General features: G+C 44.6%; 1 gene segment (V, D, J or C); it reads left to right on the top strand.

Annotated features, from left to right (window-relative positions):
* Positions 1-17199: 17199 nt before the first annotated feature.
* LOC131570817 (Ig alpha chain C region-like) lies at positions 17200-24900 on the top strand. The segment is given in 4 exon segments: positions 17200-17515; positions 19195-19536; positions 21066-21383; positions 24461-24900. Coding segments are annotated over 4 exon segments (1374 nt in total).
* Positions 24901-25181: the final 281 nt, after the last annotated feature.

Genomic DNA, 25181 nt, shown 5'->3' with positions numbered 1-25181 from the left:
GGAGAACCTCAGAGGACCTCAGAGGACCTCAAAGACCTTGGAGAACCTTGGAGGACCTCGAGGACCTCAAGGCTGGAGAACCTCAAGGACCTTGGAGAACCTTGGAGGACCTTGGAGGACCTCAGAGGACCTCAGAGGACCTCAAGGACCTTGGAGAACCTTGGAGGACCTCGAGGGCCTCAAGGCTGGAAGATCTCAAGGACCTTGGAGAACCTTGGAGGACCTTGGAGGACCTCGAGGACCTCAAGGTTGGAGGAACTCGAGGACCTTGGAGAACCTGGAGGACCTGGAGGACCTCAAGGTTGGAAGATCTCGAGGGCCTGGAGAACCTTGGAGGACCTCAAGAACTTTGGAGGAACTCAAGGTTGGAAGTTCTCAAGGACCTTGGAGAACCTTGGAGGACCTCGAGGACCTTGGAGAACCTTGGAGAACCTCGAGGGCCTCAAGGCTGGAAGATCTCAAGGACCTTGGAGAGCCTTGGAGGACCTGGAGGACCTCAAGAACCTCAGAGGACCTCAAGAACTTTGGAGGAACTCAAGGTTGGAGGAGCTCGAGGACCTTGGAGAACCTCGAGGTCGGAGGATCTCAACGTTCTCCAAGGTTGGAAGATCTCGAGGACCTTGGAGAACCTCGGAGGACCTCAAGAACTTTGGAGGAACCTCGAGGTCGGAGGAGCTCAATGTTGGAAGATCTCAAGGTTCTCCAAGGTTCTCCAAGGTTCTCCAAGGTTGGAGGACCTCGAAAGCTTTGAAAAAATTTAAAAAAAAAAAAAAAAAAAAAAATTTTTTTTTCCCGAACAAATTCCAAAAATTCCAAAAATTTTGGAAAACCTCCGAAAAAAATTTTCGAGAACCTCCAAAAAAAAAAAAAAATTTATAAAAAAAAACCAAAAAAACCAAAAATCCCTCCCCAAAAATATTGAAAAACGTTCAAAGATTTGGGGAAAAAAATAAATAAATAAATAAAATAAAATAAAATAATTTCGGAAAAATTTTCAAAATTTTTGTGGAACCTCCAAAAAAAAAATTCCTCCAAAATTTCAGGAAACCTCAAAAAAAAAAAAAAAAAAAAAAAATTCGGGAAAATTCCAAAAAAAAAAAAAAAAAAAAAAAAAAAAAAAAAATTTTTGGGGGGGGAAAATTCCGGAATTTTCCGAGAAGCTCCAAAAATCCTGAAAAAACTTCGAAATTTTTTTTTTTTATTTTTATTTTTTTTTTTTTTTGGGTCAAAATCTGCAATTTTTGGGTTTTTCCCGGGACCTACCTGAGCTCGTGGCGGGCTCGGCGCGGACACGCCCGGTGGGGGCGGGGCCTGGGAAGATTCAACGCCAAAATTTGCATATTCCGCCCCCTCATTTGCATGCTGATGAGGGGGTGGGCGGGGCCTGGACCTACCTGGGGCGGAGGCCGTGGTGGGCGCGGAGGGGGCGGAGCCTACGGAGATTTCCGGGGAGGGTGGAATTTGCATATTTAGCAGCTCATTTGCATATCGGGGAGGGGTGGGCGGGGCTTGGGGGATGGGGGATGGGGGGGGGGGGCGGAGACTCCGAAAATTCCAAAGTTTGGGGGAAAATCCGAGAGGAGAAAACGACGAAATTTGGGCGAAATTGAGACCCCAAAAATGCCGAAATTTGGGTGAAATTGAGATCCCAAAACTGCCGAAATTTGGGCAAAATTGAGACCCCAAAACTCCCAAAATTTGGGCGAAATTGAGACCCCAAAAATGCCAAAATTTGGGTGAAATTGAGATCCCAAAACTCCCAAAATTTGGGTGAAATTGAGATCTCAAAACTGCCGAAATTTGGGTGAAATTGAGACCCCAAAACTCCCGAAATTTGGGCGAAATCGAGACTCCAAAAATGCCAAAATTGAGACCCCAAAACTCCCGAAATTTGGACAAAATCGAGACCCCAAAACTCCCAAAATTTGGGCGAAATTGAGATCCCAAAACTCCCAAAATTTGGGCGAAAAGAGAAGTTGGAGACCCCAAACCCCAACTGGAAGATCCCAAAGACCCAAAAAACCCCCAAAAAATCTCAAAATTCGGTCAAACCAAGACCAAAAAAAAACCCCCATAAAAAAACCCCCAAAACCCCCCCAAAAAATCCCCCAAAAAATCCCAAAAAAACCCGAAAAAAAATCCCAAAAAAAACCCCAAAAAACCCCCAAAAAATACCCAAAAAAATCCAATAAAAGCCCCAAAAAATCCCAAAAAAATCCAAAAAAATCCCCCAAAAAACCCCTTAAAAATCCAAAAAAAAAACCCCCCAAAAATCCCCAAAAAACCCCCAAAAAAATCCCTAAAAAAATCCCTAAAAAATCCCCAAAAACATCCCAAAAAAACCCCAAAAAAGTCCCAAAAAATCCCCCAAAAACCCCAAAAATCCCAAAAAAATCCCCCAAAAGTCCCCCAAAAAATCCCAAAAAAACCCAAAAGCGCCCCAAAAAATCCCCAAAAAACCCCTAAAAAAATCCCCAAAAAACCCAAAGAAATCCCAAAAAATCCCCCCCCCCAAAAAAAAAAAACCCTAAAAAATCCCCCCCCAGAAAACCCTTAAAAAATAAAAAAAAACCCAAAAAATCCTCAAAAAACCCAAAAAACCGCCTTAAAAAAAAAACAAACAAAAAAATCCCCAAAAACCCAAAAAAGACCCCCAAAAATCCCCCAAAAAATCCCCAAAAAACCCCGAAAAAATCCCCAAAAAAGTCCCAAAAAATCCCCCAAAAAAATCCCCAAAAAACCCCTGAAAATCCCAAAAAATCCCCAAAAAAATCTCCCCAAAAATCCCAAAAAACCCCCGAAAAATCCCCAAAAAAGTCCCAAAAAATCCCCCCAAAAAATCCCCAAAAAACCCCTAAAAATCCCCAAAAAATCCCCAAAAAAATCTCCCCAAAAATCCAAAAAAACCCCCGAAAAAAATCCCCAAAAAACTCCCAAAAAAACCCCCGAAAAAATCCCCAAAAAACTCCCAAAAAATCCCCCCAAAAAATCCCCAAAAAACCCCTGAAAATCCCCAAAAAATCCCCAAAAAAATCTCCCCAAAAATCCCAAAAAACCCCCGAAAAATCCCCAAAAAACTCCCAAAAAATCCCCCAAAAAATCCCAAAAAACCCCCGAAAAAATCCCCAAAAAACTCCCAAAAAATCCCCCCAAAAAAATCCCCAAAAAACCCCTAAAAATCCCAAAAAATCCCCCAAAAAAATCTCCCCAAAAACCCCCCCAAAAAATCCCCAAAAAACTCAAAATTTCATCGTCCAAAATCCCTCAAAAACCCCAAAATTTCATCACCAAAAAGCCCCAAAAAACCCCAAAATACCTCCAAAATTCCCCGAATTTCCCCGAATTCCCCGGATTTTGCCCCAAATCCGCTCTGACCTTTGACCCGGACGCTCTTGGTGCTTCCGGTGGCCTCGTGCCGGACGCTGCACTCGAAGCTTCCGGAACCTTCCGGCACCAGGAGGCGACTTCCGGCCCTGCCGAGCCCCGATTGGCCGAAAACCTGCGGGATGGGGGCGGGGCCGGCGCCGGAAGGGGCGGGGCTCCAGCTGAAGGAGACGGGGGCGGGGACGAAGCCGGAGGCCAGGCAGCCAATGGCGAGCGAGGGGGCGGGGCCGGAGGAGCAGGCGGCCAATGGGAAGACGGAGGGGGCGGTGGCGCGGGCTGGGGGGGGGGGGCGGGGACGGAGAGAAAAAGGGGCGGGGTCAGAAAATGGGCGGGGTTAGAATTTGCATAATTATATTTTTCTCTCTTTTTTCCTTTTTTTTCTTTTTTTTTTCATATTTTTCATGATTTTTTCATAATTTTTTCATAATTTTTTCATTATTTTTTCATAATTTTTTTCATTATTTTTTCATAATTTTTTCATTATTTTTTCATAATTTTTTTCATAATTTTTTAATATTTTTTTCATAATTTTTTCATAATTTTTTTCATAAATTTTTTCATAAATTTTTTCATCATTTTTTTCATCATTTTTTTTCATATTTTTTTCGTGTTTTTCACAATTTTTTCACAATTTTTTCACGGTTTTTTTTCATAATTTTTCATTATTTTTTTCGTATTTTCCCAAATTTTTACAAAATTTTCACAATTTTTTCATAATTTTTCGCAATTTTTTCCCCCAAATTTTTGCAATTTTTTAATAACTTTGTCCGGATTTTTGCCTGTTTTTTTCACCCATTTTTTTCCCAAATTTTCCCCGGTTTTTCTCTCTTTTTTACCTAATTTTCCCCCAATTTTTTACAATTTTCCCACAATTTTTTCACAAATTTTTCAAAATTTTTTCATAATTTTTCACAATTTTCCCCGGATTTTTTTACAAAATTTCCTGAATTTTTCCAAGATTTTCTCCCTAACTTTCACATTTTTTTCACATTATTTCCAAAAAATTTTTTCCAAAATTTTCCCCTAAATATTTTTACAAAATTTTCAGCTTTTTACAGTTTTTTTTCCACAATTTTTTGACAATTTCCTCCCCAATTTTTTCCCAATTTTGCCCCAAATTTTTACAATTTTTCACCCAATTTTTCACCCAATTTTTCACCCATTTTTCCCTGATTTTTCCCCCATTTTTCTGTATTTTTTACCGATTTTTCGCCTGATTTTTCCCCAATTTTCCCCCAAATTTTCAGAACTTTTTCACAATTTGTCACAAATTTATCCCAATTTTTCTCCCAAATTTTAACTTTTTTTTTTCACCGTTCTTTCCAAAATTTCCCCCCAAATTTTCACAATTTTCTGCAACCTTTTCACAATTTCCCCCCGATTTTTTCCCCAATTTTGCCCCGAAATTTTTTGCATTTTTTTCACCCCATTTTTCACCAATTTTTCACCAATTTTTTTCCCCAATTTCCCTCCCCGATTTTCCCGAATTTGGCCGGAATTTTTCCCAAATCTTTTGGAATTTTTTCAGAATTTTTCACAATTTTTTCACAATTTTTTCACAATTCCCCCCCAAATTTTTTAAAATTTTTTTTCACATTTTTTTCGGTATTTTTGCAGAAATTTTCAGGGTTTTTTTCTTTTCACCATTTCTTCGCAATTTTCCCTCAAATTTTCCCTCAATTTTTCCTCAATTTTTCTCCCCAATTTTTACCAAATTTCCCCCATTTCTCCACAATTTTTTCACCAATTTTTCCACCAATTTTTCCGATTTTTTCCCCAATTTTTTTCACCAATTTTCCCGATTTTTCCCCAACTTTTTCCCCAATTTTTCCGATTTTTTCCCCAATTTTTTTCCGATGTTTTTCCAATTTTTTTCACCAATTTTTCCGATTTTTGCCCCAATTTTTTTCCATTTTTCCGATTTTTTCCCCAATTTTTCCGATTTTTTCCCCAATTTTTTTCACCAAAATTTCCGATTTTTTCCCCGATTTTTTTCCCCAATTTTCCCCAATCTGCCCCATAGATTGGCTGCCCCATAGAAAATCCCACAGGAGCTCTCCTGCCCCATAGATCCCGTCCTGCCCCATAGATCCCATCCTGCCCCATAGATCCCGTCCTGCCCCATAGATCCTGAATCTGCCCCATGGATCGATCCTGCCCCATGGATCGATCCTGCCCCATAGATCCCAAATTCTGCCCCATAGATCCCATCCTGCCCCATAGATCCTGAATCTGCCCCATAGATCCCATCCTGCCCCATAGATCCCATCCTGCCCCATAGATCGATCCTGCCCCATAGATCCCGAATCTGCCCCATAGATCGATCCTGCCCCATAGATCCCATCCTGCCCCATAGATACCGTCCTGCCCCATAGATCCCGTCCTGCCCCATAGATCGATCCTGCCCCATAGATCCCATCCTGCCCCATAGATCCCGAATCTGCCCCATAGATCGATCCTGCCCCATAGATCCCGTCCTGCCCCACAGATCCTGTGCCCTATGGGGACCCTGCCCCATAGATCCATCCCTGCCCCATAGATCCCCCTGCTCTATAGGGACCCTACAGAGCAGCTGGGGATCCCTGCCCCATAGATCCTGTCCTGCCCCATAGATCCCGTCCTGCCCCATAGATTCTGCTCCTTCTCCATAGATTCCATCCGGCCCCATAGATCCCGGATCCTGCCCCATAGATCCCAATGCTGCCCCATAGGTCCCGTCCTGCCCCATAGATCCCGTCCTGCCCCATAGATCCCATCCTGCCCCACAGATCCTGTGCCCCATAGGGACCCCCTGTCCCACAGATCCCATCCCTGCTCTATAGGGACCCGACAGTGCACCTGGGGAACCTCCTGCCCCATAGATCGATCCTGCCCCATAGATCGATCCTGCCCCACAGATCCCGGATCTGCCCCACAGATCCCAAATTCTGCCCCATAGATCGATCCTGCCCCATAGATTCTGCTCCTTCTCCATAGATTCCATCCGGCCCCATAGATCCCGTCCTGCCCCACAGATCCTGAATCTGCCCCATAGATCCCATTGCTCTATAGGGACCCAACAGTGCAGCTGGGAATCCTCCTGCCCCATAGATCCCATCCTGCCCCATAGATCCATCCTGCCCCATAGATCCCATCCTGCCCCATAGATTCTGCTCCTGCCCCATAGATCCTATCCTGCCCCATAGATTCTGCTCCTGCCCCATAGATCCTATCCTGCCCCATAGATTCTGCTCCTGCCCCATAGATCCTATCCTGCCCCATAGATCCATCCTGCCCCATAGATCCCATCCTGCCCCATAGATTCTGTTCCTGCCCCATAGATCCTATCCTGCCCCATAGATTCTGCTCCTGCCCCATAGATCCCGTCCTGCCCCATAGATTCTGTTCCTGCCCCATAGATCCCATCCTGCCCCATAGATTCTGTTCCTGCCCCATAGATCCCATCCTGCCCCATAGATTCTGCTCCTGCCCCATAGATCCCGTCCTGCCCCATAGAAAATCCCATAGGGGCTCTCCTGCCCCACAGATCCCAATTGGCCCCACAGATCCTGAATCTGCCCCATAGATTCCGATCCTGCCCCACAGATCCTGTGCCCTATGGGGACCCCTGCCCCATAGATCCCGTCCTGCCCCATAGATCCCGTCCTGCCCCATAGATCCCGTCCTGCCCCATAGATCCGATTGCTCTATAGGGACCCGACAGTGCAGCTGGGGATCCTCCTGCCCCATAGATCCTGTCCTGCCCCATAGATCCCATCCTGCCCCATAGATCCCGTGCCCTATAGGGATCCCTGCCCCATAGATCGATCCTGCCCCATAGATTCTGCGCCTGCCCCATAGATCCCAATGCTGCCCCATAAATCCTGTGCCCTATAGGGACCCCCTGCCCCACAGATCCCCCAAATCCCACCCCACAGATCCCATCCGTGCCCCATAGAAAATCCTACAGGGGGTCACTCAGACCCATAGATCCCGGATCTGCCCCATAGATCCCAATGCTGCCCCACAGCGACCCCCCTGCTCTATAGGAACAGGACGGGATCTATGGGGCAGGACGGGATCTATGGGGCAGGACGGGATCTATGGGGCAGCATTGGGATCTATGGGGCAGCATTGGGATCTATGGGGCAGGACGGGATCTATGGGGCAGGACGGGATCTATGGGGCAGGATCGATCCATGGGGCAGGACAGGATCTATGGGGCAGGACGGGATCTATGGGGCAGGATGGGATCTATGGGGCAGGATGGGATCTATGGGGCAGGACGGGATCTATGGGGCAGGATGGGATCTATGGGGCAGATTCAGGATCTATGGGGCAGAATTTGGGATCTATGGGGCAGGATTGGGATCTATGGGGCAGGATGGGATCTATGGGGCAGATCCGGGATCTATGGGGCAGGATTGGGATCTATGGGGCAGAATTTGGGATCTATGGGGCAGGATTGGGATCTATGGGGCAGATCCGGGATCTATGGGGCAGATCCGGGATCTATGGGGCAGATCCGGGATCTATGGGGCAGGATTGGGATCTATGGGGCAGAATTTGGGATCTATGGGGCAGAATTTGGGATCTATGGGGCAGATCCGGGATCTATGGGGCAGATCCGGGATCTATGGGGCAGATTCTCATTTTTAACCATTTTCCCCCCATTTTATCCCAAATTCCCTTCTCAAAAATTCCCATTCTCCCCCAAAATTCCCATTTTCCACCATCTTACCCCAAAATGCGCCCATAAATTCCAATTTTTTTTTACCATTTTCCACTGATTTCTCCCGTTTTTCCTCATTTTTCACCGATTTTTCCCTTTTCACCCCAAATTTCCTCCTCAAACCTCCCCCAAAATCCCCAATTCCCCCAAAATTCCCATTTTTTACCATTTTACCCCAAAAATTCCAAATTTTTTACCATTTTTCACTGATTTTCCCCATTTTTCCTCATTTTTCACCAATTTTTCCCTTTTTCACCCCAAATTTCCTCCTCAAACCTCCCCCAAATTTCAATTTCTCGCCGTTTTACCCCAAAATGCTCCAAAAATTCGGAATTTTTTCCCATTTTTCCCCAGTTTTCCCCAATTTTCCTCATTTTTCACCAATTTTTCCCTTTTCACCCCAAACCTCCCCCCAAATCCCCAATTCCCCCAAAATTCCCGGTTTTTACCATTTTACCCCCAAAATTCCAATTTTTTTCCCCATTTTTCACTAATTTTCCCCATTTTTCCCCATTTTTCACTGATTTTCCCAATTTTTCCTCATTTTTCACCGATTTTTCCCTTTTTCACCCCAAATTTCCTCCTCAGACCTCCCCCAAATTTCAATTTCTCGCCGTTTTACCCCAAAACGCTCCAAAAATTCAGAATTTTTTTCCCGTTTTTCCCCATTTTTTGTCATTCTTAACCAATTTTCCCCGATTTTTGTCACTTTTTAACCAATTTTCCCCTTTTTCGCCCCAAATCGCGGCCCCTCCTCACCTGCCCCGCTCGCGGCTCCTTCTCCGACCTCTCCCCGGCCCCTCCCCCACCCCGCCCCTCCCCCACCCCCAAATTTCCCCTTTTTGGCCCCAAAAAGCGGCCCCGGGGCGCCCCCGCGCGGCCCAACCCGGAATTGCAGCAAAAATTTAAAATTTTGGGGCTTTTTTGGTGCAAAAATTCCGAATTTTGGCAGATTTTTTTTTGGGGTCTTTTATCCCAATTTTCCCAAAATCCCAAATTTTTTGGTGATTTTTAACCCAAGTTTCCCAAAAATATTGCAATTTTTTTTTTTAATTTTTAGCCCAGATTTCCCCCAAAAAATCCAATTTTGGGGCCAATTTCCACCAAATTTTCCCCCCCAAAATTTCCAATTTTTGGAGCCATTTTTTCCAAATTTTCCACCCCAAAATTTCCAATTTTTGGAGCCATTTTTTTCCAAATTTTCCACCCCAAAATTTCCAATTTTTGGAGCCATTTTTTTCCAAATTTTCCACCCCAAAATTTCCCTTTTTTTTTTTTTTCCTTATTTTTTCCCGAAATTTTCCCTTTTTTGGGCCATTTTTTGGCCAATTTTGGGCCATTTTATACCAAATCTCCCTCCCCAAAAATTTCAATTTTTGGGTCATTTTTGGGGCCATTTTTGGCCAAATTTTCCTCCTAAAATTTCCAATTTTTGGGGTCATTTTTGGCCCATTTCTTGTCAATTTTCCAGCCCCAAATTCCAATTTTTTGAGACATTTTTTGGGTCATTTTATCCCAATTTTCCTCCTCAAAAATTTTGATTTTTGGGATATTTTTGGGGCCATTTTTTGCCCAAATTTACCCTCCCAAAATTCCAATTTTTGGGACATTTCATCCCAGTTTTCCTCCCCAAAATTCTGAGTTTTGGGAGATTTTTTGGGTCTTTTAGCCCAATTTTCCCAAAATTCCAAATTTTTGGGACTTTTTACCCCAAATTTCCCTTAAAAACTCCAATTTTGGGGCCATTTTGGGGCCACTTTCCACCAAATTTTCCCCCCCAAAATTTCCAATTTTTGGAGCCATTTTTTTCCAAATTTCCACCCCAAAATTTCCCACTTTTTTCCTGATTTTTTCCCCAAAATTTTCCTTTTTTGGGCCAATTTTTTGGGCCATTTTTTGGGGCCAATTTTCCACCTCAAAATTCCCATTTTTTTGGCCAATTTTGGGCCACTTTATACCAAATTTCCCTCCCCAAAATTCCGATTTTTGGGGCCATTTTGGGCCATTTTTTCCAAATTTTCCACCCCAAAATTTCCCTTTTTTTTTTCCTTATTTTTTCCCGAAATTTTCCCTTTTTTGGGCCATTTTTTGGCAAATTTTGGGCCAATTTTCCACCTCAAAATTTCCCGTTTTTCAGCCAATTTTGGGCCATTTTATACCAAATCTCCCTCCCCAAAAATTTCAATTTTTGGGTCATTTTTGGGGCCATTTCAGCCCAAATTTTCCTCTTAAAATTTCCAATTTTTGGGGACATTTTTGGCCATTTTAGCCCAAATTTCCACCCCAAAATTCCAATTTTTTGAGACCATTTTTGGGCCATTTTATCCCAATTTTTCCTCCCCAAAATCCGTTTTTTTGGGGCAATTTTTTTGTTATTTTCACCCAAATTTCCCTCCCAAAATTTCCCATTTTTGGCCAATTTTGGGCCATTTTAGCCCAAATTTTCCTCTCCAAAATTCTCAATTTTTGGGTCATTTTTGGGCCATTTTAGCCCAAATTTTCCTCCTTAAAATTCCCATTTCTTTGGCCAATTTTGGGTCATTTCATCCCAATCTTTCCCGCCCCAAATTCCCATTTTTGGAGATTTTTTGGGTCATTTCATCTCAAATTTTCCTCCCCAAATTTCCCTTTTATTTTGGCCAATTTTGGGCCATTTTATCCCAAATTTCCTTCCCAAAAAATTCCAATTTTTGGGACATTTTTTGGGGATATTTTTGGCTATTTTAGCCCAGATTTTCCTCCCCAAATTTCTCCTTTTTTTTTTTTTGGACCAATTTTGGGCCATTTTATCCCAGAACTTCCTCCCCAAGTTTCCCTTTTTTGGCGACATTTTTGCCCAAATTTCCCTCTCAAAATTCCGCCCAGAAATTCCAATTTTTTCCCCCAAAATTCCCCCCAAAATTCCAATTTTTTTTTCCCCCAAAAATTCAAAAAATTTCCCCAATTTTTCCCCGATTTTCCCTCCCCGAAATTCCCATTTTTTTTTTTATTCCACCCCGAATTTTCCCGTTTTTCTCATTTTCCTCCCCATTTCTCCCTCCCCCAGGGCCGCAGCCAATCAGGAGCCGCGGGATCCACGCGGGAGCCAATCGGGAGCGAGCGGATCCGGCCGGGAGCCAATCAGGAGCCTCCATCCAGCAGGGGGCGTGGCCTGCGGGAAAAAAACAAATGTTGGCGAAATTTGGGGAAATTTTGTGGAAATTTTGTGGAAATTTTTGATGAATTTGGGGAAAATTGGGGGGAGTTTCGGGAAAAAATTTGGGGAATTTTGGGGAAATTTTTGGAAATTTTTCAGGAATTTCGGTTTGGAATTTTGGGGATTTTTTTTAATTTTTTTTTGAATTTTGGGGGATTTTTTTGGGGGAGAATTTTGGGGAGAATTCTGGGGAGAATTTTGGGAATTCTTGGGATTTTCTGGGGGGGCATTTTTATTTTTTTTTTTGAAATTTTGGGGAGATTTCCCTGAATTTTGAGGGGATTTGGGGGAATTTTTTTTTGTTGTTTTTTGTCTTTTTTTGGTGCGAATTTTGAGAGAGAAAAAAAAAATAATTTTCAGGAATTTTGGGGAAATTTTGAGGAGATTTCTTGGGGGAATTTTGGGGGATTTGTTTTTTTTTTTTAAATTCCTGGGGGGAATTTTTGGGTGAATTTTCGGGGATTTTCGGAGGGGGAATTTTTGCGGAAATTTCAGGAAAATTTTTGGGGAGATTTTCCAGGATTTTTTTTGGGGGGGGGAATTTTGAGTCGGAATTCTTTTTTTTTTTTTTTTTTTTTTTTTATTTTCCTGTAATTTTTAAAGGAAATTTTGGGGGAAATTTCTGAGTTTTTTTGGGGGGGGGAAAGTTCTGGGGGTGATTTTGGGGGAGGAATTTTTTGGGAATTTTCTGGGAATTTTTTGGGAATTTTTGGGAATTTTTTGCCAATTTTTTTGGGGAATTTTTTGCGAATTTCGGGGAAAATTTTTGTGGGTTTTTGGGGGTTTTTTGGGTTTTTTTTTTTTTTTTTTTTTTTGAGATCTGGGAGCTGGGACTGGTCTGAACTGGTTTGGACCGGTTTAAACTGGTCCGGACTGGTTTGGACCGGTTTAAACTGGTCCAAACTGGGAATGCTGGAGCTGGGACTGGTTCTAAACTGGTTTAAACTGGTTTATACTGGTTTGGACTGGTCTAAACTGGTTTAAGCTGGTTTAAACTGGTCTGAACTGGTTTATACTGGTTTAAACTGGTCCAAACTGGGAATGCTGGAGCTGGGACTGGTTTAAACTGGTCTAAACTGGTCTGGACTGGTTTATACTGGTTTGGACTGGTCTAAACTGGTTTAAGCTGGGCTGGACTGGTTTAAACTGGTTTGGACTGGTTTGGACTGGTTTGGACTGGTTTAAACTGGTTTGGACTGGTTTGGACTGGTCTAAACTATTCCTAAACTGGTTTAAGCTGGTCTGGACTGGTTTATACTGGTCTAAACTGGGAATGCTGGAGCTGGGACTGGTTCTAAACTGGTTTAAACTGGTTTGGACTGGTCTGGACTGGTTTAAGCTGGTTTGGACTGGTTTATACTGGTTTAAACTGGGAATGCTGGGGCTGGGACTGGTTTGGACTGGTTTATACTGGTTTGGACTGGTCTAAACTATTCCTAAACTGGTTTGGACTGGTTTGGACTGGTCTAAACTATTCCTAAACTGGTTTAAGCTGGTTTGGACTGGTCTGAACTGGTTTATACTGGTTTAAGCTGGTCTGGACTGGTTTATACTGGTTTAAACTGGGAATGCTGGGGCTGGGACTGGTTCTAAACTGGTTTGGACTGGTTTATACTGGTTTGGACTGGTTTGGACTGGTTTAAACCGGTCTAAACTGGTTTATACTGGTTTAAGGTGGGCTGGACTGGTTTGGACTGGTTCAAACTGGTCCGGACTGGGAATGCTGGGGCTGGACTGGTTCCAAACTGGTTCCAAACTGGCCCAAACTGGTCCAAACTGGTCCAAACTGGGAAGGACTTCAAGCCCAGCCCCACCAGCCCCCAAGTTCACCCCCAAATTTGGGATTTTTGGCCCCAAAAATTCCCCCCAAAAATTCCCAAAAAATTCCCCAAAATTTCCCCCCCCCCCCAGATCCAGGCCGGGCTCTGCCAAAGCCGAGTTTGACCCAAAAACCCCGAAATTCAGCCCAAAATGGGGGAGGGGGAAAAGGTTTTAAAATCGGGGAAAATCGACAGAAACTGAGGAAATTGAAACCCAAAATCGGCAAAACTTACCCCGAAATCGTCTCAGGTGAGCTCAGGTCAGGCGAGGCTTGGTCAAAATTGAGTTTCAACCCAAAAATCCACAAATTCATCCCAAAATTGGGACTAAAATATTAAAAATCCCCAAAAAATTCATAAAAATTGGCAAAATTTGCCCAAAATTGAAGAAATTTACCCCAAAATCATCTCAGGTGAGCTCAGGTCAGGTGAGGCTTTGGTAAAATTGAGTTGAAACCCAAAAATCCACAAATTTATCTCAAAATTTGGACTAAAATATTAAAAATCCCCCAAAAATTCATTAAAATTGGCAAAAATTGCCCAAAATTGAAGAAATTTACACCAAAATTGTGTCAGGTGAGCTCAGGTCAGGTGAGGCTTTGGTAAAATTGAGTTTGAACCCAAAAATCCACAAATTTATCTCAAAATTGAGACTAAAATATTAAAAATTCCCCAAAAAATTCATAAAAATTGGCAAAAATTGTCCAAAATTTGAGAAATTTACCCCAAAATTGTGTCAGGTGAGCTCAGACCAAGTGAGGCTTTGGTAAAATTGAGTTGAAACCCAAAAATCCACAAATTTATCCCAAAATTGGGACTAAAATATTAAAAATCCCACAAAAATTCACAAAAATTGGCAAAAATTGCCCAAAATTGCCCAAAATTGAAGGAATTTGCCCCAAAATTGTGTCAGGTGAGCACAAAGCAGGTGAGGCTTTCTTAAAACCGAGCTGAAACCCAAAACCCCCAAAATTCACCCCAAAATTGAGCCTAAAATTATAAAAATCCCCAAAAATTGGTAAAATCTGCATTAAAATTGTCCAAAATTTGGGAAATTTACCCCAAAAATTCCTCAGGTGAGCTCAGGGCAGGTCAGGCTTTGCTAAAACCGAGTTTCAACCCAAAATCCTCAAAATTCATCCCAAAATTGAGAATAAAGTTTAAAAAATCCCAAAGAATTCACTGAAATTGCCCAAAATTGACGAAATTTGCCCCAAAATTGTGTCAGGTGTGCTCAGCTCAGGTGAGGCTTTGCTAAAACCGAGTTTCAACCCAAAAACCCCAAAATTCACCCCAAAATTGAGCCTAAAATTTAAAAAATCCCCGAAAATTTATTAAAATTGCACAAAATTGCCCAAAATTTCAAAAATTTACCCCAAATTTTCTCAGGTGGGCACAAACCAGGTGGGGCTCTGTTAAAGCCGAGTTTAAACCCAAAATCCTCCAAATTTACCCCAAAACTCAGACTAAAGCTGAGCTCAGAGCTCCAAAATGCCCCAAATTCCAAAAAATTTGCAAAAAAATTGCTCAAAATTTCAGGAATTTACCCCAAATTTTCCACAGGTGAGTCCAAGCCGGGTGAGGCTTTGATAAAACCGAGTTGAAACCCAAAAAGTCCAAAATTAAACCCAAAACTGAGCCTAATATTAAAAAAAAAAAAAAATCACTAAAATTGGCAAAGTTTGCCCAAAATCCTCAAAACTTACCCCAAAATCCTCTCAGGTGAGTCCAGACCAGGTGAGGCTCCGTTAAAACCGAGTTGAAACCCAAAATCACCAAAATTCACCCCAAAACTGAGGCGAAAATTCCAAAAATTCACAAAATTACTGAAAATTGCCCAAAATTTGAAAAATTTACCCCAAAATCTTCTCAGGTGAGTCCAAGCCAGGTGAGGCTTTAATAAAACCGAGTTTAAACCCAAAATCACCAAAATTCACCCCAAAACTGAGCCCAAAACCGAGCTAAAAAATCCCCCCGAAAATTGACACCAAAATCGCAAAAAAAATTGCAAAAAAAATTGCCCAAAATTTCAGAAATTTGCCCCAAATTTCCTCAGCTCAGGGCTTCGTCAAAACCGAGTTAAAACCCCAAAAATCCCAAAATTCAACCTAAAATTGAACCTAAATTTAAAAAATTTTTTAAAAAACGGAAAAAATCGCCCCAAAATTGCCCAAAATTGCCCAAATTTGCCCCAAAATTCTCACCTGGGCTCGGCTGCTCTCACCTATGGGAGTGGGCGTGGCCTGGTGACGTCATCGCCGTGACGTCACTCCCAGACGGGGCGTGGCCAATGGGAAGCCGCGGTTTCCTGCCGTTGTTTTTTGTGGTTTCTTTGGGGGAAATTCTCGAGGTTTTGGGGTTTCCTGGGGGTGGGCGGGGCTTGGGTATGCAAATTAGGGGGGTCTGAGCCAGGAGGCCACGCCCACCGAGGTTTTCCCGCCGTTTTCGGCCATTTTGGATTTGATTTTTTTGGGTTTTATTTTTGTTTTTTTTTAAATTTTGGGGGCGGGGTTTAAAATTGGGGGGGCGGGGTTTGGTTTATGCTAATGAGGGGCGTGGACACGCCCACTGCCCTCAGGGTTTTTCCCGCCATTTTTTTTAAAATTGGGATTTTTTTGGGGAAAATTTTGGGGCAAATTTTCAACGTTTTGGGTCCGGGCTCGGCCATCTTGGGTCGGCCATTTTGAATGCACGTCGGCCATCTTGGACCCGCCATTTTGTACTCAGTGTCGGCCATTTTGGATCTGATGGCGGCCATTTTGATTCCAATGTCGGCCATCTTGGATCGGCCATTTTGAATCCAATTTTGGTAATTTTAAATCGGATTTTTCTCCATTTTTGCTCCAATTTTGGCCTTTTTGGAGCGGCCATTTTGGATCCAATTTCAGCCATTTTGGAGCGGCCATTTTGGTTCCAATTTCGGCCATTTTGGAGCGGCCATTTTGGATCCAATTTCGGCCATTTTGGAGCGGCCATTTTGGTTCCAATTTCGGCCATTCTGGGTCACTTTCTGGCCGTTTAAAATTGGATTTTTGGCCATCTTGGATCGGCCATTTTTGGTTCCAATTTTGGCCATTTTGGGTCAATTTTTGCTCCATTTTCGGCCATTTTGGAGCGGCCACTTTGGCTCCAATTTCAGCCATCTCGGATCCGTTTCTGGGTCCAATTTTGGCCATTTTGGGTCAATTTTTTGCTCCGTTTTCGGCCATCTTGAATCAGCCAGTTTGGATCCAATTTCAGCCATATTGGGTTTTACTTTCGGCCATCTTGGGTCCAATTTCGGCCATCTTGGATCCAATTTTGGGCCACTTTTGGGTGCAACATCGGCCATCTTGGATGGGCCCTTTTGGACCCAATGCCGGCCATTTTGAATCGGATATTCGGCCATCTTGGATCCATTTTGGGCCCAATTTCGGCCATTTTGATTTGGATTTTTGGCCATCTTGAATCAGCCAGTTTGGACCCAATTTCAGCCATATTTTGTTTTTTATTTTCGGCTATCTTGGATCCATTTTGGGGTCCAATTTCGGCCATCTTGGATTGGGTTTTCGGCCATTTTGACTCAAATTTTGGGGCAATTTTTGGGGGGGTTTTTTGGTGCATTTTGGAGCTATTTAACTCAGGATTTTTTCCCCACTGTGGGCGTGGCCTAATCATGCAAATCTCCCCGCAGAGCCCGCCCACTCCCCCAGCATCTTCTCCATCTACGCCTGCGGGGGTTTCGGCCATCTTGGATCCAATTTGGGCCATTTTGGCTCCAATTTCAGCCATCTTGGATTGGCTATTTCAGCTATTTTGGAGCAGCCATTTTGGATCCAATTTCAGCCATCTTGGATTGGCTATTTCAGCTATTTTGGAGCAGCCATTTTGGACCCAATTTCGGCCATCTTGGATGCAGTGTTGGCCATTTCTAATCCAACTTTGGCCATTTCAGATCCGCCATTTTGGATCCATTTTCAGGCATCTTGGATCGGCCATTTTGGATCCATTTCCGCCATCTTGGCCCCAATTTTCGGCCATCTTGGCTCCAATTTTAGGGCAATTTTTTGGGGTTTTTTTTGGTAAATTTCGGGCAGGGTTTTTCCCCCATGTGGGCGTGGCCTAATCATGCAAATCTCCGCGCAGAGCCCGCCCACTCCCCCAGCGTCTTCCCCATGTACACCTGCGAGGAGTGCGAGGGCCAGGTGACCTTCGGCTGCTTCGCTTCCGGCTTCTTCCCCCACCCGGCCCAGATCTCCTGGGTGGGCGTGGCCGGCCACAGCTTTCCGGAAGTGCGGACGCGCGCCGGGAGCTTCGGGATGAGCTCGCAGGTGACGCTGAGCGCCGAGCAGGCCAAAGACAAGACCTTCCTGTGCCGGGTGCAGCACCGGGGCAAGAACTTCGAGAAGGAGGTGGAAGGTGGGGGTGAGGACGCACCTGGGGGCACCTTGGGGACACCTGGAGGGGGTTTTGGGGACGCCTGGACAGGTCTGGGGACACCTGGAAGGGGTTTGGGGACACCTGGAGGGGGTTTGGGGACACCTGGATGGGTTTAGAGGAGGTTTGGGGACACCTGGACAGGTCTGGGGACACCTGGAGGGGGTTTGGGGACACCTGGAGGGGTTTGGAGGAGGTTTGGGGACACCTGGACAGGTCTGGGGACACCTGGAAGGGGTTTAGGGACACCTGGAGGGGGTTTGGGGACACCTGGATGGGTTTAGAGGCGGTTTGGGGACACCTGGACAGGTCTGGGGACACCTGGAAGGGGTTTGGGGACACCTGGAGGGGTTTGGAGGGGGTTTGGGGACACCTGGACAGGTCTGGGGACACCTGGAGGGGGTTTGGGGACACCTGGAGGTCACCTGGGGACACCTGGAGGGGGTTTGAGGACACCTGGATGGGTTTGGAGGGGGTTTGGGGACACCTGGACAGGTCTGGGGACACCTGGAAGGCGTTTAGGGACACCGGGAGGGGGTTTGGTGACACCTGGAGGTCACCTGGGGACACCTGGAGGGGGTTTGGGGTCACCTGGCTCCATTGGGCCCATTTAGGACAAATTTCCTCCATTTTGTCTCCCAATTTCAGCCATTTTGAATCGGCCATGTTGGATCCACTTTCGGCCATCTTAGCTCCGTTTTCGGCCATTTTGGATCAGATTTTTGGCCTTTTTGACTTTAACGTTTTGATTCCAATTTCGGCCATCTTGGCTCCAATTTCGGCCATTTTGGATCAGATTTTTGGCCATTTTGAGTTAACCGTTATGATTCCAATTTCGGCCATCTTGGCTCCATTTTCGGCCATCTTGGATCTCAATGTCAACCATTTTGAATCGTCCATCTTGGCTCCGATTTCGGCCATTTTGGATCAGATTTTTGGCCATTTTGACTTTAACGTTTTGATTCCAATTTCGGCCATCTTGGCTCCATTTTCGGCCATCTTGGATCTCAATGTCAACCATTTTGAATCGTCCATCTTGGCTCCAATTTCGGCCATTTTGGATCAGATTTTTGGCCATTTTGAGTTAACCGTTATGATTCCAATTTCGGCCATCTTGGCTCCATTTTCGGCCATCTTGGATCTCAATGTCAACCATTTTGAATCGTCCATCTTGGCTCCGATTTCGGCCATTTTGGATCAGATTTTTGGCCATTTTGACTTTAACGTTTTGATTCCAATTTCGGCCATCTTGGCTCCATTTTCGGCCATCTTGGATCTCAATGTCAACCATTTTGAATCGTCCATCTTGGCTCCAATTTCGGCCATTTTGGATCAGATTTTTGGCCATTTTGAGTTAACCGTTATGATTCCAATTTCGGCCATCTTGGCTCCATTTTCGGCCATCTTGGATCTCAATGTCAACCATTTTGAATCGTCCATCTTGGCTCCGATTTCGGCCATTTTGGATCAGATTTTTGGCCATTTTGACTTTAACGTTTTGATTCCAATTTCGGCCATCTTGGCTCCATTTTCGGCCATCTTGGATCTCAATGTCAACCATTTTGAATCGTCCATCTTGGCTCCGATTTCGGCCATTTAAAATCGGACTTTTTTTGCTTTTTCTGCCGCAATTTTTGACCTCACCTGTCCCCACCTGTCCCCCCCAGGCTGCCACGAACTTCCCACTCCCAAACTCTCCATCTCCCTCCTGAGCGACCCCAACCAAGCCCACCCCGAGGAGCCCAAGGTCTTCCTGCTGTGCCAGGTGCGCGGCCACGGCGCCGGCGACGCCGGCCTCACCTGGTTGGTCGACGGTGACGTCACCGAGCTGGAGGCGGAGCTTTCCACCTGCGAGGAGGGCGGGGCCGGCCAGGAGGCCGCGACGACGCTGAGCGGCCGCGCCAACGTCAGCCGGGAGCTGTGGGATTCCGGCGCCACCTTCACCTGCCGGGCCAGCCACGCCCACCTGGACACGCCCCTGGAGGCCAACATCAGCACCTACTGCAGCGGTGAGAGGGGGATTTGGGGGGTTTGGGGATTTTTTTTGGGGCGTTTTTAGGGATTTTGGGTGATTCCGGAAATTTGGGGGATTTTTTCAGAATTTTTTGGGATTTTTTTGGTGGATTTTTCGGGCGTTTTTTGGAATTTTTTGGGATTTTTTGGTGGATTTTTGGGGTGTCTTTTGGAATTTTTTTGGGATTTTTTGGTGGATTTTTGGGGTGTCTTTTGGAATTTTTTTGGGATTTTTTTGGTGGATTTTTGGGGCGTTTTTTGGAATTTTTGGGGATTTTTTGGTGGATTTTTGGGGTGTCTTTTGGAATTTTTTGGGATTTTTTGGTGGATTTTTGGGGCGTTTTTTGGAATTTTTTGGGATTTTTTGGTGGATTTTTGGGGTGTTTTTTGGAATTTTTTGGGTTTTTTTGGTGGATTTTTGGAGTGTTTTTGGGAATTTTTTTTTTTAATACTCTGCGAAATTTGGGGGTATTTTTTGGGATTTTCTTGGAATTTTTTTTTATATTTTGTGATTTTTTGGGGGTATGTTGTTGTTTTTTTTTTCGCAAATTTTTTGCTTTTTTTTGCAATGTTTTTGGAATATTTTGGAATTTTTGGGGGGAATTGTCGTTGAAATTTTTCTTTTGAATATTTTTGCAATTTCTTTGAATCCCTTTGGAAATTTTCTGCGAATATTTTTGTGGGATATTTTGGGAATTTTTGGGGATAGTTTTGGCATTTTTTTTCCCCCGATCCTATTTTCCATCTCCACCCTCATTTTCCTCCAAACGACTTTCCTAAACCGCAGACGTTTTCCAAACCAAATCCCCCCCAAAAAACCCCATTTTTTCGCCTAAAAAAATCGAAATTTTTTCGTGAAAAAAATTCGAATTTTTTCCCAAAATTTCGGTTTTTTCGACCCAAATTTTTTTTTCTGTTTCCCGCCAGCCCCGGTGCCCGCCCCGTCGGTGACGGTGCTGTCCACCCACCCCAACCTCACCTGCTTGGCCACACCCCCTTGTGGGCTTGGTCATTCTCAGCCCCGCCCACCCCAAGCTCCGCCTCCTCCTTCCCAAAACCCCCCAAATTTCAGATTTTTCGCCCAAATTTTGTCAAATTTTCACATTTTATCACCAAATTCTCGCTTTTTTACCCAAATCTCCATTTTTTTTCCACCCAAGCCCACTCTGAAGCTCCCAAAATTTTTCCTTTTCCTGCCAAATTTCATCAATTCCCCAAACCCCCTCACATCCCAAATATCTCCGGTTTTCTGCCCCAAACTCCCCAAAATTTCCCACTTTTTAACCAAAATTCACGTTTCTCACCCCAAATTTTTTTTTCCCCCGATCCTATTTTCCATCTCCACCCTCATTTTCCTCCAAACGACCTTCCTAAACCGCAGACGTTTTCCAAACCAAATCCCCCCCCAAAAAACCCCCATTTTTTTCGCCTAAAAAAATCGAAATTTTTTCGTGAAAAAAATTCGAATTTTTTTCCCAAAATTTCGGTTTTTTCGACCCAAATTTTTTTTTCTGTTTCCCGCCAGCCCCGGTGCCCGCCCCGTCGGTGACGGTGCTGCCGCCGTCGCTGCAGGACCTCTACCTGTCCACCCACCCCAACCTCACCTGCGTGGTCGCCAACCTGAAGTCGCCCGACGGCGTCGAGTTCTCCTGGAGCCGCGCGGGGGGCGGGGCCCCGGTGGGCGCGGCCACGCCCGGCCCCGCCCGGAAGCTGCCGAACGGCTTCTACGAGGTCCGGAACTTTCTGGGGGTGTGCGCCGAGGATTGGAACTCGGGCGACGCCTTCACCTGCACCGTCAGCGCCGGCGAGGAGACGCTGAGCGGCAGCGTCAGGAAGGACACAGGTGAGCGAAAATCCGCGTTCGGGGGCAAATTTGGGGTTTGGGGTTTTTAGGGATTTTTTTTTGGGGGATTTTTTTAGGGGTTTTTTAAGGGGTTTTTAGGGAGTTTTTAAGATTTTTTTGGGGATTTTTTAGGGATTTTTTTAAGGATTTTTTTGGATTTTTTTTTTTTTGGGATTTTTTGCGGATTTTTAGGGAGTTTTTAGGGATTTTTTTAAGGATTTTTTTTGGATTTTTTTTTTTTGGGGATTTTTTGCGGATTTTTAGGGAGTTTTTAGGGATTTTTGGGGGATTTTTTGGGGATTTTTAGGGGATTTTTTAGGGATTTTTTGGGGGTTTTTGGGGGGATTTTTTTAGGGGTTTTTAGGGATTTTTTTGGATTTTTTTGGGCACTTTTTGGGGATTTTTAGGGAGTTTTTAGGGATTTTTTAAGGATTTTTTTGGGGATTTTTTAGGGATTTTTTAAGGATTTTTTAAAGATTTTTTTTTTATTTTTGGGGGGATTTTTTGGGGATTTTTAGGGATTTTTTAGGGATTTTTGGGGGATTTTTTGGGGATTTTTTAGGGATTTTTTTGGGTTTTTGGGGGGATTTTTTTAGGGATTTTTAGGGATTTTTGGGGGATTTTTTGGGGATTTTTAGGGATTTTTTAGGGATTTTTGGGGGATTTTTTGGGGATTTTTAGGGATTTTTTGCAGATTTTTAGGGATTTTTTTTGGGATTTTTTGGGGAAGTTTTAGGGATTTTTTAGGGATTTTTTAGGGATTTTTTTGGGATTTTTTAGGGATTTTTTGGGGTTTTTTGGGGGATTTTTTTAGGGATTTTTAGGGAGTTTTTAGGGATTTTTTTAGGGATTTTTTGGGGTTTTTTGGGGAGTTTTTGAGATGCGTTCACCTGCACCGTCAGGGCGGGCGATGAGACGCTGAAGGGGAGCGTCAGAAAGGGCACAGGTGAGCGGCGTTCGGGGCAAAAATGTGCGTTTGGGGGGAAATTTGGGGTTTGGGGTTTTTAGGGATTTTTTGGGGATTTTTTTAAGATTTTTTAAAGATTTTTTTGGATTTTTGGGGAGATTATTTGGGGATTTTTTATGGAGTTTTTAGGGATTTTTTAGGGATTTTTGGGGGATTTTTAGCGATTTTTTGGGGATTTTTTGGGGATTTTTAGGGAGTTTTTAGGGATTTTTTGGAGATTTTTTAGGGAGTTTTTAGGGATTTTTGGGGGGTTTTTTGGGGAATTTTTTGGGGATTTTTTTAGGATTTTTTTTTGAATTTTTAGGGATTTTTTGGGGAATTTTTAGGGCGTTTTAGGGATTTTTTTTTAGTGATTTTTAGGGATTTTTTTTTTTTTTTAATTTTTAGGGAGTTTTTAGGGATTTTTTAGGATTTTTTTTTTTTTTTTTTAATTTTTGGGGGATTTTTTTTTTTTTTAGATTTTTTGGAGGTTACTGGTCTATACTGGGAGGTTACTGGTCCATACTGGTCCATACTGGGACTTTACTGGTCAGTGACTGGTCCGTACTGGTCCATACTGGTCCATACTGGTTTCTACTGGTCCATACTGGTTATACTGGTTTATACTGGTCTATACTGGGAGCTCCAACTGGTCCGTACTGGGAGGTTACTGGTCCATACTGGTTTATACTGGGAGGTTACCAGTTGGTTACTGGTCCATACTGGTCTATACTGGTCCATACTGGTCTATACTGGTTTATACTGGTCTATACTGGTTTATACTGGTCCATACTGGTTTATACTGGTTTATACTGGTCTATACTGGTTTATACTGGTTTATACTGGTCCATACTGGTTTATACTGGTCCATACTGGTCTATACTGGTTTATACTGGTCTATACTGGTTTATACTGGTTTATACTGGTCCATACTGGTCCATACTGGTCTATACTGGGAGCTCCAACTGGTCCATACTGGGATGGTCAACTGGAAGAGCCAACTGGTCAAACTGGGAATGGTCTGGTCCATACTGGGAGACCCAAACTGGGATTGGTTCCTCAAACTGGGAACCCAAACTGGGATTGGTTCCTCAAACTGGGAACCCAAACTGGGAATGGCTCCTCCAAACTGGGAACCCAAACTGGGAATGGCTCCTCCAAACTGGGAACCCAAACTGGGAATGGCTCCTCCAAACTGGGAACCAGAACTGTGAACCCAAACTGGGAAAGGTTCCTCAAACCGAGGAACCCAACTGGGAACCCAAACTGGGACCGGTTCCTCCAAACTGGGAACCCAAACTGGGACCGGTTCCTCAAACTGGGAATGGTTCCTCCAACCAGGAGATCAAACTGGGACCGGTTCCTCAAACTGGGAACCCAAACTGGGATTGGTTCCTCAAACTGGGAACCCAAACTGGGATTGGTTCCTCAAACTGGGAATGGTTCCTCAAACTGGGGAACCCAACTGGGAACCCAAACTGGGAATGGTTCCTCAAACTGGGAACCCAAACTGGGATTGGTTCCTCAAACCAGGAGATCAAACTGGGACCGGTTCCTCAAACTGGGATTGGTTCCTCAAACTGGGAATGGTTCCTCCAACTGAGGAACCCAACTGGTTCCTCAAACTGGGAACCCAAACTGGGATTGGTTCCTCAAACTGGGATTGGTTCCTCAAACTGGGAACCCAAACTGGGAACCCAAACTGGGAATGGTTCCTCAAACTGGGAGACCCAAACCGGGACCGGTTCCTCAAACCGTTTTCTGTTCCTCCAACCAGGAGATCAAACTGGGACCGGTCCCTCAAACTGGGAACCCAAACTGGGAACCCAAACTGGGAACCCAAACTGGGATTGGTTCCTCAAACTGGGAATGGTTCCTCCAACTGAGGAACCCAAACTGGGATTGGTTCCTCCAACTGGGAACCCAAACTGGGATTTGTTCCTCAAACTGGGATTGGTTCCTCAAACCGGGAACCCAAACTGGGATTGGTTCCTCAAACTGGGATTGGTTCCTCAAACCAGGAGATCAAACTGGGACCGGTTCCTCCAACCGGGAACCCAAACCGGGCCCGGTTCTCCCCAAACCGCTTTCGGTTCCTCCAACCGGTCCCGGTGTCCCCCCCCCGTTGCAGGCGGCCGCGTGGTGCCTCCCAAGGTGTTCGTGTTCCCCCCGCCGCCCGAGGACCTGGCGCGGGCCGAGTCGGCCATCTTGACGTGCCTGGCCAGCGGCTTCGCGCCGCGCGACGTCGTGGTCACCTGGAGCCAGCGGGACGCGCCCGTGGCGCCCGAGAGGTTCTCGGTGCTGGGCCCGGCGCCGGACGCGCCCGAGGGTTCCGGAACCTTCTCGGTCTACTCCAAGCTGGCCGTGCCCGCGGAGGAGTGGAGGCGCGGCGACGTCTTCGCCTGCGTGGTGGGGCACGACGGCGTCGAGATGAAGTTCGTGCAGAGGAACATCGACAAGTCCACGGCGAGGCCGGCCAACGTCAACGTCTCCGTCGTCCTGGCCGACGCCGACGCCGTTTGTTATTAAAATTGCCAAAAATAAAAAAGTGAAATTTCGAGAAATTAAAAATTTTGTGGTGGTTTTTTGTGGATTTTTTGGGTTTTTTTGTGGATTTTTTGTGGATTTTTTGTGGATTTTTTTGGGATTTTTTGGGGATTTTTTGGGGATTTTTTGTGGATTTTTTGGGGGTTTTTTGGGGATTTTTTGTGGATTTTTTGGGGTTTTTTGGGGATTTTTTGGGGATTTTTTGTGGATTTTTTGGGGGTTTTTTTGGGATTTTTTGTGGATTTTTTGGGGGTTTTTTGGGGATTTTTTGTGGATTTTTTTGGGATTTTTTGTGGATTTTTTGT

The sequence above is a fragment of the Ammospiza caudacuta genome, chromosome 39, assembly GCF_027887145.1.
Source record: "Ammospiza caudacuta isolate bAmmCau1 chromosome 39, bAmmCau1.pri, whole genome shotgun sequence".
Classification (NCBI taxonomy): Eukaryota; Metazoa; Chordata; class Aves; order Passeriformes; family Passerellidae; genus Ammospiza; species Ammospiza caudacuta.
This window is presented reverse-complemented; position numbering and strand designations above follow the sequence as displayed.